General features: G+C 39.5%; 1 protein-coding gene across 3 annotated transcripts in view; it reads right to left on the bottom strand.

Annotated features, from left to right (window-relative positions):
• Positions 1-18,474, bottom strand: part of RESF1 (retroelement silencing factor 1) — a 35,432-nt gene that overhangs the window by 1,573 nt on the left and 15,385 nt on the right. For 2 of the 3 annotated variants that reach the window (XM_060166603.1, XM_060166604.1), the window contains exons 3-4: positions 3,280-8,260; positions 1,932-2,015 (exon numbers count right to left, since the gene is read on the bottom strand). In XM_060166603.1, coding sequence (XP_060022586.1) covers positions 1,932-2,015; positions 3,280-8,203 — 5,008 coding nt within the window. In that variant the 5' untranslated portion in view covers positions 8,204-8,260. Of the gene's footprint in view, positions 1-1,931; positions 2,016-3,279; positions 8,261-18,474 lie in introns of those variants that run through there. The other variant, XM_060166605.1, reaches the window with a different exon arrangement.

An 18,474-nucleotide genomic window follows, 5' to 3' on the forward strand; every position in this document is an offset into this window, starting at 1 on the left:
TTCACGACTTGCTCCATCTACACTCCAACCTTTGCCACCAAATTTAGGTGTTGCTTATCTAAAGTGTGTTTTTTATAGCTCTCTGGGAGTTCCAGTTCTTCAGCCTCTTCCTCTTGCTATGTTCTGTCTTTCATGATTTCCCTGAGTCTCATAAGACTTTTTTTTTTTAATTATAATTTTATTTTTATTTATTTTTGGCTGCGTTGGGTCTTTGTCTGCACGCAGGCTCTCTCCAGTTGCAGTGAGCGGGCTCTAGGCACGTGGGCTTCAGTAGTTATGGCTCACAGGCTGTAGAGTGCAGGCTCAGCAGTTGTGGCACACGGGCTTAGTTGCTCCACATCATGTGGGGTCTTCCCGGATGGGGGCACGAACCCATGTCCCCTGCGTTGGCAGGCAGATTCTGAACCTCTGCGCTACCAGGGAAGCCCTTGTAAGACTCTTGACAGAGCTCTGGACTTGTTTCTTAGCTTTTCTCTCACCCTGCTGCATCTCTCATTGCACCTGGGCCCTGCTTTGTGTCATTTTCATAGTGATCCTGAGTACTGATGTCCCACCTTCAGTGTTTATTGCTCATCCTGTCCGCAGGTTATCTTCACGTCTGTCGTTTAGCTCATGCTGCTCCCTGAGCCTCTGGTCAACCTGTGCATATATCCGTCTTCTGAGTATTTTCAGATTCAGATTCCAGTTATGCCTCCCAACTCTCTCTGAAGCAAAACTTATGGCCCTCCCTTTTTCCAAGGAACTTTCTTGCTGCAATCTCCACACCCATTTCCATCTTTCTCATATTTCACTTCCTGTGTTCCAACTTTAGGGGTGTGTTTTCTACTCTCTCACTAATTAATTTTCCCCTCTTTCCGTTGTCTTCCTGTTCTAATTAAGAGTGCACATTTCTTCTTCCTTTGATTCTTTCATTCAGGTTTCTTTTTCCCTTCATGTATCTTCAATGTATAAGACTCCATTTCTACATGCCTGCTTACATATATTCTTTATAAGCTCTTCTCAACCTTTGTCACACTTCTTCTCTTGCTTCTCTTTATTGCTGCTCATGGCAAAATTCTGCTTCTCCCGATTTTCAAAAGACTCTTATGAACTCTTCGTATTTAATTAACCCAAACTAAATTTCCTGAACCCTAGGTTCCAGTTCTCAATGCAAAACACAAAATACATTCATTCCACTAATTAAAAATCAGATACTAAAAACTCTGGTTTTCTTGTTGGCCCTCAGCCCAAAACCCTTCCCAGTAAACAAACAAACAAACAAAACCCCAAAAAACCCAAAACCAAACCGAAACAAAAAACTATGAGCATCAGTCTTTCGTCATCAAAATAACTCAAATTCCACACTTAATAAACTTTGAAGACAGGGATGTGGTTCAAGTCCCTATTGAGTTACTGGCTATGTAACTTTAGCCAAATGATCTAACCTCTCATTGATAAATGGGAACATCTTTGTCTCCCTGGTTTTGAGAATTTAATTAACTAACTTGCAAATAATCTAATCTAGGGGTTGGTTAACAGGGTATGCCTGTGGGCCAAGCCCGGCCTCTAGCAAGTTTTGGTAAAGTTTAATTGGAACATAGCCTATGCTCATTCATTATTCTACAGCCATTTCTCACTGCAATGTTAGAGTATTTAGGAGAGACATTATGATTTGCAAAACCTATCTACACAGAAGAAGCATGCCAACCCCTGTCTTAAGTCACTGTGATGAGAATTCTCTTGTTAAAAGGAAATAGATCACTACTTCTCTGTCCACAGCATGACAGAAAAAACAGGAGAATGTCTTCCTACCACTCATACAGACACTGAACTATCTTCTAAAAGAATATGGATAAAAACCAAACTTCACAATAGTTTCCATAACTGTAATCCAGCTTATATATGATAGAGTGCCAGGTAAGTAAAATAAAAACTTAAATAGACAGTTTTACCTATTTCTTGGTTGGCTTCCGGCATCCTTTTCTCCTCAGTCAAACATTTTAACCAGTCTTCTTTTGTACTTTTTATTCCTGAAACTATTTAAATATTCATTTTCAGATCTCTAGATATTGCTATTCATCTCTTTTAGTACTATAATGAAGGAAACCATGTAAGCCTAAATTAGATTTTAGAAGGCATCAGATATATTCACACATAACTAAAAAGGGCATGGAAAATGCTTTCTCCCCTATGACGTGCCTGAATCTCACAATTTAAAAGTTTACCTTCATTACGTAATTATGTTTCTCCCACTTGGGCTGAACACCAACACATCTCAAGATACTTAAGGGCACATGAGACAGAATGTACCTCACACTGCTGCTGCACCCACTTCCAACCAGGCCCTCAGATTCTAAGGATCTAGTTTTAAGAACCAAGTGTAATCACCAGGACTTTACAAAATGAATTTTATACTCTATATACTCATATATCCCTACCAACTTCCAAGAAAAAGTACCTTATTTACATTGTAATTTTATGCACCCAAACAGATACTGTCTGAACACAGTACAGGAGAAACTACGATTTCCATTCAAATCCTTTAGTTTTCCAATCTGGGTTTCTCAACACACCGTTTTACATATACTATCCACAACCCATAAATGTTTCCTTCTACCACAAATAATGAGTCCTCTATTTTCTCCTTCCATCTTGCACTACATTGAGAATTCTATCCTTTGGCTAACCAACAGTCATGATTTCCATTCGGGTTTGTTAACTCAACAATGGACAACACTGCTTCCAAGATCCTCCCATTGCATACTTCATGAGTAGACTAGAAGGTACCACTTTAGTGATAACACAATCACCAACTGCTTCAAAGATGACTATAAGGCAAACCACTTCCGTATGTACAAAAAGATTTCATTAACATTACATATCTCCTAACATTTAGACCAAAATTTCAAATTCACAGGGCTTTGAAACTGCAAGTCCCAAAAGAGAATGAACAAAGGCAAGACCTGAAATAATGTACACTTGATGCTTTTCTGACTTAGCACAAAGAGTGCTAAGTCACTTCTTGGCACAAAAGGAAATCTTTGTATTTGGCAAACCTTACAATTTTATATACCTCTTACCTTTAATGTGAATGTAATATAATTTAAAATAAGTGGGACACAAACTTAAAACAAATATTGCCCAATGAACCATCAACTTACTGAGAAAACTAAATACTAAGTAAAGGCAAAATGCATTTAAGTCTCTCCTAGCTACAGGGAAGTCAGGAGAGATGCTCTGTCACTTGCTGAACTACAGTATTACAATGTTGCAGACACCATCAAAAAAATCATACTGGACCTTGCACAGGAGCTTGCTCCTTCCTAGGAGTAGATGGCAGATCATTCTGGTCTTTGACAGGGTTTGTATTCTTAAATAGTCCATCTGGACATAATTTAAACTCCAGCATGCTTAGTTTCTCTGTGGCATCTTTCACAGGTAAAAGGGTCTTAGGTTTATTTTCTGGTCTCTTTTCTTTATTAAGCTTCCTGGGTGAACTGTCTAATTTCGTGAGACAAATGCGCTCACGTTCAGTGCATTTAAATGCAACTCTATTCAAATACAGTTTCCTTTGATCCTTTGCTTGGGAAGCCATTTGGCTGAATTCAACGTCATTATTTACATTACTTAAATTTTTGTCTAATTTGGTTTTATCAATCCACATTTTATCAGGTTGCTTTCCACCAACTGTTCCTTTAATATTCCTTGAAATGTATGTTTTAGACTCCTTGGAATGATGGGCTTTGAGGTTTTTACCATGGCTTGTACCAGTATTTAATGATTCCTTAGAGGTCTGTACACTGCCACTGTGTCTCTCATTTGATCTCCCACAACTTCCCACTCGCGTAGAAAGTTTATTTGACCTCATATACTGAGAATCACATGGTACATTTTTCAGGTAGTTTTTCTTTAATGCTTCTTTATGCTTCTGCCTTGATAAATACTCCTTTGGTGATACAACTCTATTAATTTTAGAGCTATCCATAGAGCCTGAGGACTTAACATTTGACACTGTCTTTTCTTTAATCCTGGCTCTTTCACCTGTGGTTGAGAAAAGGTTACAGAATTTAAATGCACCACCTCCCACATTCTTATTCTGCTCTTGTTTATCATATTTCTTCTTCTTTATCTCTGAATCAAGTATGCTCCCTTCATCTAACTTCTTTTCCAAAACTTTTTGTTTAGAGCCACCTGCTTTCAATTTTCTCTTTTCCGGTGATACTGACTGTACCAAAGAACCATTCTTCACATGCAAATCTTTATTTTTACTTGTCAAAAAACCCATCTTTGGTTTTAGTGGTCGTAAGTTTTGTGCCATGAGCTTCCTCTGCAGGCTCTCTTGAGAAAATTTTGCAGTTTTGTTAGTGGAGTGAAAAGTTACCTCATGAAATTGCAGTTTTCTTTTTCTTTTGTGACTCTGCAAAGAATCTGGCTTTTTATCACCTTTAGATAAAAAGTGACCAGATAATTCTTGTTCTGTCCTTAATGAGCTGTTATGTTCTGATTTGGATTTATCTTTTATATTCCTGTCTTGCTCTGTTTCAGGAAAATATTTTTTCTCAATTGGACAAGTCAGAGGAATCTTCAGCTGATTATTTGGAGGACTGTTAAATGCAATAGGAACATCTCTGTCAGAGGTTCTCTCTTCTTGTTTATAACCGTTAGTCTCCAAAGGAGAACGTGGATCTTTCCCTTTTTCTTCCTTTGAAGTTGAGTTCTTAGTGGAATTACACTGGCATTGAGGTACTCCTTCATAAACCATAGAGAGCCACCCCAATGCACAGCAACGGACATCATCTTTTTCTGAATCCAGTATTACAGAATCACAGGTTTCTTCAACTGCATGTGCTTGTGGGTCACACTGGTTCCCTTCTTTTGTGACAGGCTTTTCTTTCTGAGGCTCTGTCAGTTTGTCTACCTCGTTGGGTTGATCATCCTGTTCAGGAAATAATTCTTTCATTTGCTCTGAATTTAATATTGTAATTTGTATCTGGTCTGTTGAGTCTTTGCAGTCACAACCAGTTTTATTACAAGTTTGAGCTTTTGAGATTTGGTGTGCCATTTGTTGGACCACAAAACCTTCATGCACGTTCACAGGTTCAATACCATAAGGAAACTCTTTTAAAAGTTCTGACAGCTGATCATGTAGGTATAAGATCGATGTCTTATCTTCGAGATTCTCATTTGTTGTAGGATCCTGGGCTGCTTCCTGAGGGTAACTATCCCGCTGAATAGCAGCTGGTGAACACATATCATTAGCCATGCTTTCATTTTTAGTGATATGCTCCAAACTGCTTTCCTCTGGAATTCCACTCTTTGCTCCAATGTACTTCAAAGTCGATGGTTCTGGGGGTTGCAGTGACTCTGACTGATCAGTTATTTTATGTGAAACATCTGTGCACTGTACAAAATTATCTTTTTGAAAGTCAATGTCTTTATTCCCAGTGATATTGTCAAATTGTTCATTTTGTCTACTATTCATTACTTGGTGATTGGGTAGAGCTTTCTGTGGCTCAACCTTTTGCAAAGAGGGCAAGCTGAATATCTCTGCTATTTGGGAATTATAAGAGGTATCACCTTCAACAAGAGAACAAATACTGCCAATCTGTAATACATCTCTGCCCACAATATCACTGTCCTTTGATAGATATGAGGTTTGCTGATCACTCACAGGATACTGGATATCTGGTTCTAATTTGTTATGCTTTCCTTGATTGGTATTAGGGGTGACTTCTGAATTAGTATTAGTTGACTCACTTTGCTTATCCTTCTGAATTAGTGGGAAAATCTTGGTGCTTGTGGTACTTGTCACTGGTTCATTAACGTTCAAAGCAGCAGTATTTTCTGAGGATTTGTTTTGTAAGCTACAAACACTGCCTTCTTTAATAACTGGATACATTGTTTCAGGTAAAGCTTCAGGTGTTATACCTTTGACAGACAACGTTTTGACATCTGAAAGAATTAAGGGTGATACTACAGCAATCCCCTTTGTAGTAGTTGCTCCTGAAGACTCATAATTCTGTGCTACCGTTGATAAAACTGTGTCTTGTGAGCTGTTTACAATTTTATTCTGAGAATTTACCACAGCTGAAAATGGACTCTTCTCACAGATGTCCGCAGGCTTTGAAATTCCAACTGCTGCTGTGGGTTTTTTTGACTCATTACACTGTTTTTCTTCCGTAGGTTCTGAAGGTTGCTTTTTCCACAAAGACAGACATGTTGCTAGCAAGTCCATGGAAAAGTGAGAGTCACTTTTAGAAGACATTCCATTGAAGGATTCATGCTCAAAGCAAGAAGAGTTGTTTGATATCTTGGCATTTATATTACAAGTAGTTGGAGTACCTGGAGTTTCCATGGTTTTCAAATTCACTTGGTTACCAGTGTTCTGGATATTTGGATTCATTTCAAAACTATGCAGTTTAGAATCATGAATACGTTCATTAGTATCTTTTAATAATTTCTTCTGAGTTTTATTTCCAGATGCAAGTAAACTGAGAATCAGCCTATTTTTATTTGGATACTTTGAAACATATTCCTCAAAGGATGTAGACTGAGGAAGAGAAGTTGCTTCAGAATTTGTTGGCACATTTTGTGCAACGTTGACTAAATTTCCTGATGAAAACTGGGTGTTATTTAATATTGCCTGGGTAATCTCAACAGTTGACGTCTTTAAAGAACTCACAACTTGCGAACAGCCAGAATTTAGTAAAACAGAACTGACTTGGTTAAAATTTCTGTCCTGAAGGTTGGAATTCAATGTATTGTGTGTTCTATTTGTTTCTTCTGCAGATTCCATTACTGTTGGTGGTTTATCCTCCACAGTATCTGGAGGGCCTAGGGTTACCTGTGGTCCAGACTGGATTTTGGCAGTTTGTTTCAGAGACAACCCACAATTTTGAGCTGATTCACTGTAAGAGGTATTAGTTGTTTTAATACAACCTGCTGCCATCAAAAGATTTTTATTAATTTTAATTTTCCTTGCAAGGTCCGAAAACTTCTTTTTTATTTCTACTAATGTTTTAATATCCCTCACTAACTTTTCTTTTGTGGCACTTGTGTCCAGTACTTGATTTGAAGTTAGATTTTGAGAATCCACTCTTTTCTCTTGATTATTTTGAGTAAGAGCCTGAACACCATCCACGTAAGATCTAACAGGTTCATTAAAAGGCTGATTGATATTTACTCTCAAGTTACAGGAATTTCCCATTGTGCTGAAATTTTCATTAAGGTTTTGCCACTGCTGCTGAAAGCCTCTACAAAAGTCTTTCCTCATTTCAGGTAAGTGCATTTCTTGACTCAGAGGAACTTCCACAGAAGTGTGTTTAACAACATGCTGAGTACTTTGCAGAGGCTGGCTTGCATACCTACAGTCATAAGGAGGAGGAGGTCTTCTGTCAGTTTGAGTAACCGCATATTGATACGACGGTACAGATGCAATCTGCTTTGACTGTAAAGTCAGGGCAGGATTTGGAGATTGACTATTTTTAACTTGTGATGATACAGATGACATAGGGGTTTGTTTCTGAAGAGTAGGCTCCTGCAAAAAGCTTCGTGATGAATAACTATATTGCTTTGGAAGTGGCCTGTAATCTGGGTAAGTCAATCCACTGGATGCACACTGCTGTGCCCAGTCAACCTGTTGCTCTGATACAGGTAGGTTAAGTCTCGGGTTTCCTTGGTAAGTTATAGGAACTCTTCCGGAATTAGAAGGGATCATTTGTAGTTGCATGGAATAGGTATCTGATGTTAGAAATTGATTCTGTAGTGCACGTACATTGGGCGTATTCATTCCTAAACCAGTCTGATGAGATATAGTTGCCCCTGTATGAGAAAGCATAGAATTCCTCATTGGTGAGTTCAACCATACATCCTGTGTAACTCCTGAAGACACTTGCAAATCGTGATTTGGTTGTTTGGGTCCTTTAACATTTGCATATGTTATTCTTTCTACTGAAGTTTGTGAGGTCACAATGGTCCCACTATGCATATCAGAAATAGGGATTTGTTGAGGAGTTTTATAATTTCTGATGTTGAGCAGCGGCTGTGAAACTGGATTTAAATTACTGAGAAATAGGCACGGTTCTTGGTTACTTCCAGGATGGTTTAAAGAACTTTGAGATGCTGTGGTAAGTGTGTTTACTAAAGCTTGCTCCAAAAAAGATGCCTGTTTTTTAGGATACTGTGGTGGTAAAGTGACACTCTCTGATTTTGCATTCCAGTTCATTGTTGATTTGATGCAGTAGCAGTGTATTAAAAGCCAGCTGTTTTGAATGTCAGGAATCTGTAGGAAATAAAGATCTTTTATTAAAAATCTGTTTTGCCAGGTCAGAATTTCTAAGATAATTTTCTTAGTTTACCTTATCACCAATGCTGACTATGTCTAGCAAAATTCCTGAAACCTCAGACTAGAGAAAGCTTCATCTTTGATTCGGATAAGAGGAACAGCAAAGGAAGATGTAACAATAAATATGGCAAATGTCAATAAAATTTTCTGGTGTGTTCAAAAGAAATTCATTCCACCCAATATAGTTAGTATTTTGTTTGTTACACTTAAGAGACAATTACTTTCTGCATTTACTTATTTTAACTAGCTCTTTATTCTAAGTAACCCATGATCACTGTAAAAAATAAATTTTTTAAAAAATCAAGCATATACTAAGAAGCCCTTACTACTGTCCATCTCCAAAATCTAACTCCCTAGGGGTACCTACTGTTACCTTTCTTTCAGAAAATTTCTATATATAAAAAAACACCAATACATAGATAAAACCTCATCTTTTAAGACAAATGGAGTCCTACCAAACATGCTGTCTACACAGTTAGCCTCATTTTCATTACTATACCTAGGATATCTTATCATTTCAACTACACATAATCTATCTCACTGTCTGCATAACATTCCACTTTCTGTGTATATCACCATTTAACCATTTCTCTATTGACGGACATTTGGTTTTCTTAAGTTTTTGCACTTATAAACTATCCTATACTAAGAATTCTTGTATTTATGCTTTTATATTTGTGCTGTTTCTGGAAATTCCTACAAGTGAAATCAATATGTCAAAAGACACTAAAATTATTTTCATAAGCAGTGACAAACTGCCTTCCAAAAAGACTGAAATAATTTATACTCTCACCAACAGTACAGGGACATATCTAAAAACGGACAAATCTGCAACAATAAATGATAGGGCAAACAAATCTGACTTCAACGTATTAATAGTATACCAAACAACTGCAGAATACACATTCTTTCCAATGCACATGGAATTTTTACCGGTACTGACCATATGGCTAGGCCATAAGCAAATCTCATTTTTGAAGGATTACAGTAATTCAGATTAATTCACAGTGGAATTAATCTAGAAATTGTAGAAAAAGGACCTAGGAAACTGCCAAATAATTAAGAAATAAAGAATGCAGTGAGCTCTGGTGTCTTTTCCTGTAATTATCCAATAGGATACCAGACCTATTGAATCAGACCCCACCCTTATGACCTCATTTACCTTAATTACCTCTCTAAAGGCCCCATCTCTAAAAATAGTCACACTGGAGGTCAGAGCTTCAACATATGCATTTGGTGGGGGGGGGGGGGGATGACAAGACACACAGTTCATTCAGTCCATAATGGGCTCCCAACCCCATGTTAACATATGACTTGAGGATAATTTATAACATTAAATAGACTTATTTAAAAGAAGACTGGGAAACAATCTCTGTATTTATCATACAAAGTTAAAAATAAGTTAATCCAAGGAAAAGACAGAGTGAAATAAAATGAGAACAGAGATTCAGTAAGTCACAAGTTGGTAACAAATAAAACTCAATAAGCCTCTGACAACACTGATCATCATAAAAAAAAACCCACTGTATTGGGAAAAGAGTCTATCACTGATCTTACAGACATTAAAACGGTAATGTATATACCTTGAGTATTTCCAAACATTTAAAATTTAGGTGGAATGGAGAAATTCCTTGAAAAAACATACCCTAACATCTATAATTAAATATCTTCACAAAGAAAACAGCAGGGCCGTGTGGCTGTACTGGAGTGTTCTACCATTTACGGAAGAGATAATCTAATATAACCTCTTTAAAAGGATAAAAGAGGGAACACTTCATAGCTTATTTACTGAGCCTATCATACCAAAGGTGAAAAGAAAGACAATTAAGAAGTCAATCTCACAGAAACAAACACAAAAGTCCTGAACAAAATGTTAGCAAACCAAATGGGGTGATACATGAAAAGGATAACATCATGATCAAACTGAGTTTATTTCAGGAATACAAGTTTGTCATTGAAAATTAATCAAAGTAATTACATTATAATTATTTTAAAAATCATATGATCATTTCAACAGATCCAAGAACTTTTGATAAAATTCAATTAAAATTCATTAAAAGAACAATTGTATAAAACCAAGAATAGAAAGAAGTTTCCTTAATTTTGATAAATGGTAATTTCAAAAATTCAGACCAACAACAGTAATATTATTAATAATAATAGATAACTTAAATAAAGATGCCACTATCACCCACTTCTATTCATTGTTTTACTGGAGATCCTAGAAAGTATAAGAATTGTGAAGGAAAATATAAAGCTGACTATTGAGAGACGTTATGTAGAAAATCCAAAACAATCTGTAGATCTTTTAGATCTATTACATGATGGATCATAGTGTACTCAAACTAGATTGAAGAAGGCACATGTTACCATGTGTTTGATTTGTTGATGTGACTCTTGTGAATTATATATGTATGTTTATTTATGTATTTGCTCATAAATACAGTAGAAGCGAGCCTTTTGAGGCCTGGTGTCAAGCATGAAATAAAGCCGTGGCTAGAAACTGACTCCATGACTTCAGAGGTTTCATTTTTTGTCATTGCTGTACCTGAGCCAAGATTGATCTGTGCATGCTGGTAGGAAGAGGCAGAAATTTGGGGGATCTCCTGCCAAGGTGACCTAAGGTGACACAGGTGGCATTAGAAACCTCCCCCTCCCAAACTGAACATCTGATCTTGGAGATAATGTGCTCCTGGGACTATAAAATTAGGTGAGCTGGGACTGTTTGCATTTGAGACAAGTGTTGCTGTATCCTCATCTATTGTCGAGGATCCATTCACCAAGGCATTGGCCACCAGAGGCTTTGCCTGAATGGACGGTCTTCACCTCATCACTTGTGACCCAGCAGTAATCCAGACCTGCTTGAGTGCCTTGCTGAGGAGACTAGTGTCTTGGACCAACTGGACTTTTCTATTACGGATGCATGCATGGACTTGGTTCGTTACAAGCACTTCGTGCTCAAAGTGGTTTTAACTTTCATTCTGCATTTTTAGATACTTTTTTGCTTTCTATTTCTCTGCTTGCTTCTTCTCACTTATGTGAAAGTCAAAGTCATTGGTGAACTCTACGTTTGTCCTGACCTGTCATTTGATTAAGGTAGTAAAGAAACCGCCCTCTCTTTGAGAGTTTAATTTGTCGGGGAGCCAGATCACCCTTGTCCAGCATGACAGAATGCACATTTTGGTTTAAAAACAGGTCCCAAGGAGAAAGATCTGTATATTCCTCACATGCTTTCTCCCAGGAAAGCTCCTTAATAAGACAACTGATCAGGGTGAAGTATAATACAAAGTAAAAAGCAGTACTACCAAGTAGCAGTATTACAAAAGAGTTAATGATAAATTCCCAATAATTTGCCCTATTTCTTATGTGAGCTTGGGGGTGGGAGGCTGCTACAGACTGAATTCTGTTCCCTCAAAATTTATATGTTTAAGTCCAGTTCACTACATTTGGAGATAGGACCTTGAGTGAGGCAATTAAGGTTAAATGAGGTCATAAGGGTGGGGCCTTAATCCAACAGGATTAGTGTCCTTATAAGAGAGACAACCAGGTGTATACACACACAGGAAAGACCATCTGAGGAGACACAGAGAAGGTAGCTGTGTGCAAGCCAATAAGAGAGACCTCAGGAGAAACCAAACACATTGATCTCAGACTTCCAGACTCTAGACCTGCAGAAATTTATTGTTTAAGCCACCCAAGCTGTGGTTATTTTGTTAGGGCAGCCCTGCAGACTAACACAGAGATTATGGGTAGGAAGAGAAATGCTCCTTACAAGTAATTTGGGGTTGTTGGGTTTTTACCCCCTCTCTCTCCTTTGCTGGCATAGAAAAAAACTGAATCCTGGAAAACCAACCTTGAACTACCTAAATTAAAAGGAGAGAATTAAGGGATCTCTGTGGCAGTCCAGTGGTTAAGACCCCACACTTCCACTGCAGGGGCCGCTGGTTTCATCTCTGGTCGGGGAACTAAGATCCCACATGCCACTTGCTGCAGCCAAAAAAAAAAAACAGAACAAAACAGAAAAGACCTTTTTCCTGACTGCAGCCTCTACTTTTAGATACAATGTATTCTTAGACCTTTTGAAGATATATTTTAATGGAGATAACCAGAGACAGGATTTCCATGGTCTATCATTTAATTTTTTCTTGGAAAAATTAACTCTTTTGCCCCCAAATTTGCACCCTGCCCTCTTATCTCCCCTCACCTGTGACAGCCATGGCATTTACCTAACAAATTCCAGCTACGGCTGAACTTAAGAACCTCTCTGCACAGGAGTAGCCAAAGTTTTCTGGGGAAAAAACACACAAGCCAACAAAACGAGTTTACACATTGCACATATCCACAGTGCATGACAATTCTACTTCATTTTGTTGAAATTTTATTTATATTAAAGTAATTTAATTTTTCCATTCTTCTCACCTCCCACCACCCCAACCCATACACATGCTCCCCCTACTCAGCTGCTTATATTTCAGAGGGAAAAAAACTGCACTACCTATCATCCTCCCGTCACCAAATCTATAACACAGAGCCTTGTAAATGCAGTCTGTACTTATAGTATCAAATCTCTACATTTAAAATCCTGCTCCCAGGAATTCCCTGGTGGTCCAGTGGTTAGGACTAAGTGCTTTGACTGCTATGGGTCCGGGTTCGATGCCTGGTCAGGGAACTAAGATTCTGCAAGCCGTGCAGCACAGCCAAAAAACAAAAAAAAAAAGAGAGAGAGAGAGAGATAAAATCCTACTCCCTTTCCCTGTATTCCCAGTATCAACCTGTCTCTAACTGGATTAAGTCAGTTACACATACACAGGCACACACACACATGCACATACGCCAGGATTACTGGTACTCAAAAAACACAACAAATAACCTCACTGGGCCCTACATTATTCAGCTCTCTACTCCCCCCACACACACCAGTGACAGTCTTTTAACTTGGTTAAAAATCACAAATATAACAAATCAGATGTTAAATGCTTAAGACCTTTAAAGGTAAAAACAAATATGATTTTTTTAAAAGTAATTTGTGGGACTTCCCTGGTGGTCCAGTGGGTAAGACTCCAACAGGCTCCCAATGCAGGGGGCGGGGGTTCAATCCCTGATTGGGGAACTAGATCCCACATGCATGCCACAGCTAAGAAGTCTACATGCCACAACTAAGACCTGGCACAGCCAAAATTAAATACATATTAAAAAAAAATATAAAGGTGGGACTTCCCTGGTGGCACAGTAGTTAAGAATCCGCCTACCAATGCAGGGGACAAAGGTTCAATCCCTGGTCTGGGAACATCCCACATGCCGTGGAGCAACTAAGTCCACGCGCCACAACTACTGAACCTGTGTTCTAGAGCCCATGAGCCAACACTACTAAAGCCCGCGTGCCTAGAGCCGTGCTCCACAACAAAAGAAGCCACTGCAATGAGAAGCCCCGTGCACCGCAACAAAGAGTAGGCCCCACTCGCCACAACTAGAGAAAGCCCGCACGCAGCAACAAAGACCCAATGCAGCCAAAAATAAATAAAATAAAATAAATAAAAGTAATTTGTGATTCCATAAAATAAAAAAATATACTGAAAAATTATTAAAGAAGCTAAAATGCTATATTACAAAATATTCACTTAATGCAAAAGAAAACAGTGAGGGACAAAAAGATATGAGACAGAAAATAAAAAGTACAAACAGGAGATGTAAATCCAACTATATCATAATAACATTAAAAGTGAGTGGATTGGGCTTCCCTGGTGGAGCAGTGGTTGAGAGTCCGCCTGCCAATGCAGGGTACACGGGTTTGTGCCCCGGTCCGGGAAGATCCCACGTGCCGTGGAGCGGCTGGGCCCGTGAGCCATGGCCATGGCCGCTGAGCCTGTGCTCCACAACAGGAGAGGCTGCAACAGTGAGAGGCCTGCGTACCGCAAAAAAAAAAAAAAAAACTGTCTCAGGGCAAAGCAAAAGATGCATATCTAGGGATTTCCCTGGCAGAACAGTGGTTAAGACTCTGGGTGTCCACTGCAGAGGCCACGGGTTCCATCCCTGGTCAGGGAACTAGTATGCAGCGTGGCATGGCCCAGAAAAAAAAAAAGATGCATATCTAGACAGTTGTCTAGCAGGCTTCGATAAATGTCAAATGAATAAACGTTATCTATAACTGCTGAACACCAAGTTAAACAGAAGTCCCTATTTAAACCTGCAAATAGGAAAAAGTCTCCACCCCTCCCTTCACATCTGTGTCAACCATAAACATTACATGATTTCATCTGTAAGCATTTCAGTACCTCAAAAATACAAGATTTCTTAGTTCCACTTCTAAAACCCACTTCTGAGGAATTCCTAAAGTATCAAGATTTACTCAACCTATTCCAGCTCTGACTTTTTGTGTCCTTAGTCCTAAGAGAAATAAGGCTTTTATCAGTCCTTGAATTAGGCTTTCAAGAATAGACTATCCTAAATTTTACCTTTATAACACAACTTATAAATAGTAACAGCTAACACTTGAAAATTTATGTCAAGAACTGTATTGAATAAATACATTTAATGGTCACAACAAATGCACGAAGCCAAGCAGTCCTAAGCAGGAGCGCCGCGGCTGGCAGGGCCACTATCCCAGCTGTTAGGTCGGCTCTCTACACTGCTGCAGATAGAAAGGAGACAAGACTGAATGGATTCCCATGTAGTTTTTTACCCACTCAAACAGCAAAACCAACTTCAGTGTCCCTAGTCCCACCTAGTCCCACTAGGTAATACCAAGGCGGATGAAAACTAAACCGCAGTCATTTCATAGCCTGCACTTATACCGCAAGGGAAGGGAGGCTATCAAGTCTTGAGTGCAAGTGGAACTAGGGAGAAAGAGAAACCACACTGTGGCATTTCTCAGGAGGCTGCCAGGAGGACCTGTGGGGTGTCCTGCCAAGATGTGGGTCAGACTGAGATTAAGCTAAGCTTTGCCTGTGAGACTTTTAAAGGAAAAGAAAGGTCATCAGAGTCCCGTGGTGAAGTTGTTCACCTACATGTCTACTCTCCAATCTTTCAGGTACCTAGCTCCAAATTCGATACAGAAGCACAGGCCAACACAATCAGATACCCTACTTAATTATACTTCCTCTTAGGTAACACTGGGTAAGAGTGACTAGACAGTGACTCTCAGCAGGATGACCAGGCCACAACCAGGTTCCCCATATGTCCCAGATGCCATCAAGGTTCACCAGTCAGAGCAACATGGCTTTCTCCTGGGAGAAGGGAGAAGCGGGAATAAATCGCTCTCCTTTCCCTGACTGATTAATCTCAGTACAGCATGAGGTGTTGGCACTCATCATGATGGGCAGCAGGCAATTCAGAGCAATGCGATGATCACTGGGGCTAGAAAGTTTACACTAGTTTGTTATGTCTTATATAGTAGAGGTCAGACAAATTGCAGACCACCTTTTCTAGGTGTATTATTCCCTAAAGTGGGAACTAAAGATCACAGAGCACACACAAGAGGAAGTCAGTTATCCTTCCTTGGAGTTCTGCCAAGCAACTCATTTGGACCCTCTAGGTTCCCACCTCAAGGAAACATGACCCATTAGAGGGGTAGTGGTCTCAAGTATCTGGAAATCCCTGACAACTGCCTCAAGTAGAGATGATTAATATTTGGTAGGCAAGTATAAGCTACTTAACAATACTCTATTGGGGTACAAACTGCATTAGGAAAAAGGCATCACTTATTACAATAGGAATGAGGCAATTCTGTGCCTCTTGAGGTAGACAAACTCCCTGAGTAGAAGTGAACAGTTCCCATAAAGTATGCTGAAATGCCTCTGAAGAGAAATCTGATAAAAATCTTCTCCTCCCTGTTAGTTACCACTGTCATAATAGGTGCATTACAGTGTTTGCTCTGGTAGTCCCAGGTTGTTGACAGGATTCCAAGAACTACAACAGAGGCATTTTGTTGTCATGGGGTTAAGATTCAGATTCTATAAAACTGGAGGTTAAGATTAATGATGCAAAGAGACCTCAAGTACCAGAAGAAACATATAGGACAAAATATACCTTCTTGTCAGCAGGGTCAAGTAAAGGATGACAGATCCAGCAAGCAGTTAAATTCAGAGCCATAACTACAGTCTAAAAAATGTACACAAGAGGGTTCTAATCAGGAAACCATGAGAAATCATGACTAATAGGATGAGGTATTCGGGCCTTTGCCCAAGGACACAGCTCCAAGGACATCCACTCCCAAAGTCAGCAGCTGCTGAGTTTCTAAGTGTCCCTAGATTAAGATCTTCCATTGGCCTGTAGTTATACTGAAGATGATGGCAACAGTCTGGAGTAAATTAGATTAATGGTTTCCGAGCGCCCCCTACCCCCATGATCAGTACTGTCTTCCTTCCCCACCAGCATAGGGGAGCCATTCAAGTTCTGCTGGATGAGAAGGAATGCCCACCATTCAGCTGTAAATAATCCCGTGCTCTAAGCCACGCTAGCCACAACACTTTGCCCAATGACATGATCATATAGAAGGAAAATGTAAAAACTGATAGAAATTGTAGCAGTGAATCTTTAGGAGCATAATGAAAGAGTGACCTACTGAAGATGAATTTCTGTCATCCAATAAACATCCTTCAACTACTTCAACTAAAGTAACATGTAGCAAGAAACTGAATGCAGAAGCAGATGTAAGAATCCAACTATTAACCAGACATTAAAGAGATTTGCAAAAATACAAAACAATGCCACTCTTTTCACTAGTGTTTTGTGTTGTTTTGGAAAACATTTAAGGATTTACTGCGTTTTTTTAAATTATTATTCATTTATTTATTTTTGGCTGCGTTGGGTCTTTGTTGCTGAGTGCAGGCTTTCTCTAGTTGCGGCGAGTGCGGGGTACTCTTCATTGCAGTGCGCAGGCTTCTCATTGTGGTGGCTTCTCTTGTTGCGGAACACGGGCTCTACGCATGCAGGCTTCAGTAGTTGTGGCACATGGGCTCAGTAGTTGTGGCTCGCAGGCTCTAGAGTGCCCGCTCAGTAGTTGTGGTACATGGGCTTAGTTGCTCCACAGCATGTGGGATCTTCCTGGACCAGGGCTCGAACCCGTGGTTCCTGCATTGGCAGGCGGATTCTTAACCACTGCGCCAACCAGGGAAGTCCTACTGTTATTTTTAAATAAAGTAGTTTTTAAAAATTCCTGTTTCAGTCTTTAATGCAGTAAATGTTGATGTAACCTACATAAACAAATGTTCTTTAGGGTCTTTAAGAATTTTTACTGTATATAATTGCTTCCTGAGACCATGTGTTCCTGCAGTCTCCAGCTGCAGAGAAAGCATGTCCACGCAGCTCTCAATGGAGGGAGAATCTGGAAGCACACACCTGACTTCTATGGACTTTGCCTATGCACATCTTCTTCCTGTTGGTCCTATATTGTATCCTTTGTGGTCATAAACTTTAGCCGCAAGAATACAAAAAGAGAGAATACTAAACTCAGGAATAAGGACATTACTACCAACCTTACATTTAAAAAGAGACACTATGAACAACTGTATGCCAGTATATTCAGATCATTTGGATGAAAAGGACAAACCCCTGTGATACTGTAATTTATAAAAAGAAATACATTATTAGGTCTTCATCCCCATTTCTGGCACAAAGCTCCTAAAACCCTCGGATTTTCCTTAGTGAGAGTGATAAAGGTGTCTTGTTATGTCACTGAGGTGACTTTCTGACTGCACCTAAGGATGGAGGCTGGGTGCCAGGAGAACCAACCAGATGATTTTGTAAAACAGCAGGACCCTATGGGGCCTTCCTGCGACAGGCCTTCCCCCATATCCTCTGCTTTAGCTCCTCTCTGAAGTACCTAGATAATAGTATTTGATGCAAATTTCCTGAGTTGTTGGACAAACTACATGATGATCATGAGCACGTATCCCCAGGCCTTCTGGAACCGAGGGACTGATAAGGTTAACCCCTGTGACCCCACCCTGCTGCTTCACCATCAGCCAATCAGAGAATTGTGCGCAAGCTGATCACATACCCTGAGAGCCCCGCCCCAATCACCTGGCCTTTAAAAATGCTTTGCTGAAACCCTTCAGGGAGCTCACGACTTTTCAGGGCATGAGCCTCCTCATCTCCTTGCATGGCCTTGCAATAAACCTTTCTCTGCTGCAAACTCTGACAGCTCCAGGAGG

The sequence above is a fragment of the Lagenorhynchus albirostris genome, chromosome 11, assembly GCF_949774975.1.
Source record: "Lagenorhynchus albirostris chromosome 11, mLagAlb1.1, whole genome shotgun sequence".
Taxonomy (NCBI): Eukaryota; Metazoa; Chordata; class Mammalia; order Artiodactyla; family Delphinidae; genus Lagenorhynchus; species Lagenorhynchus albirostris.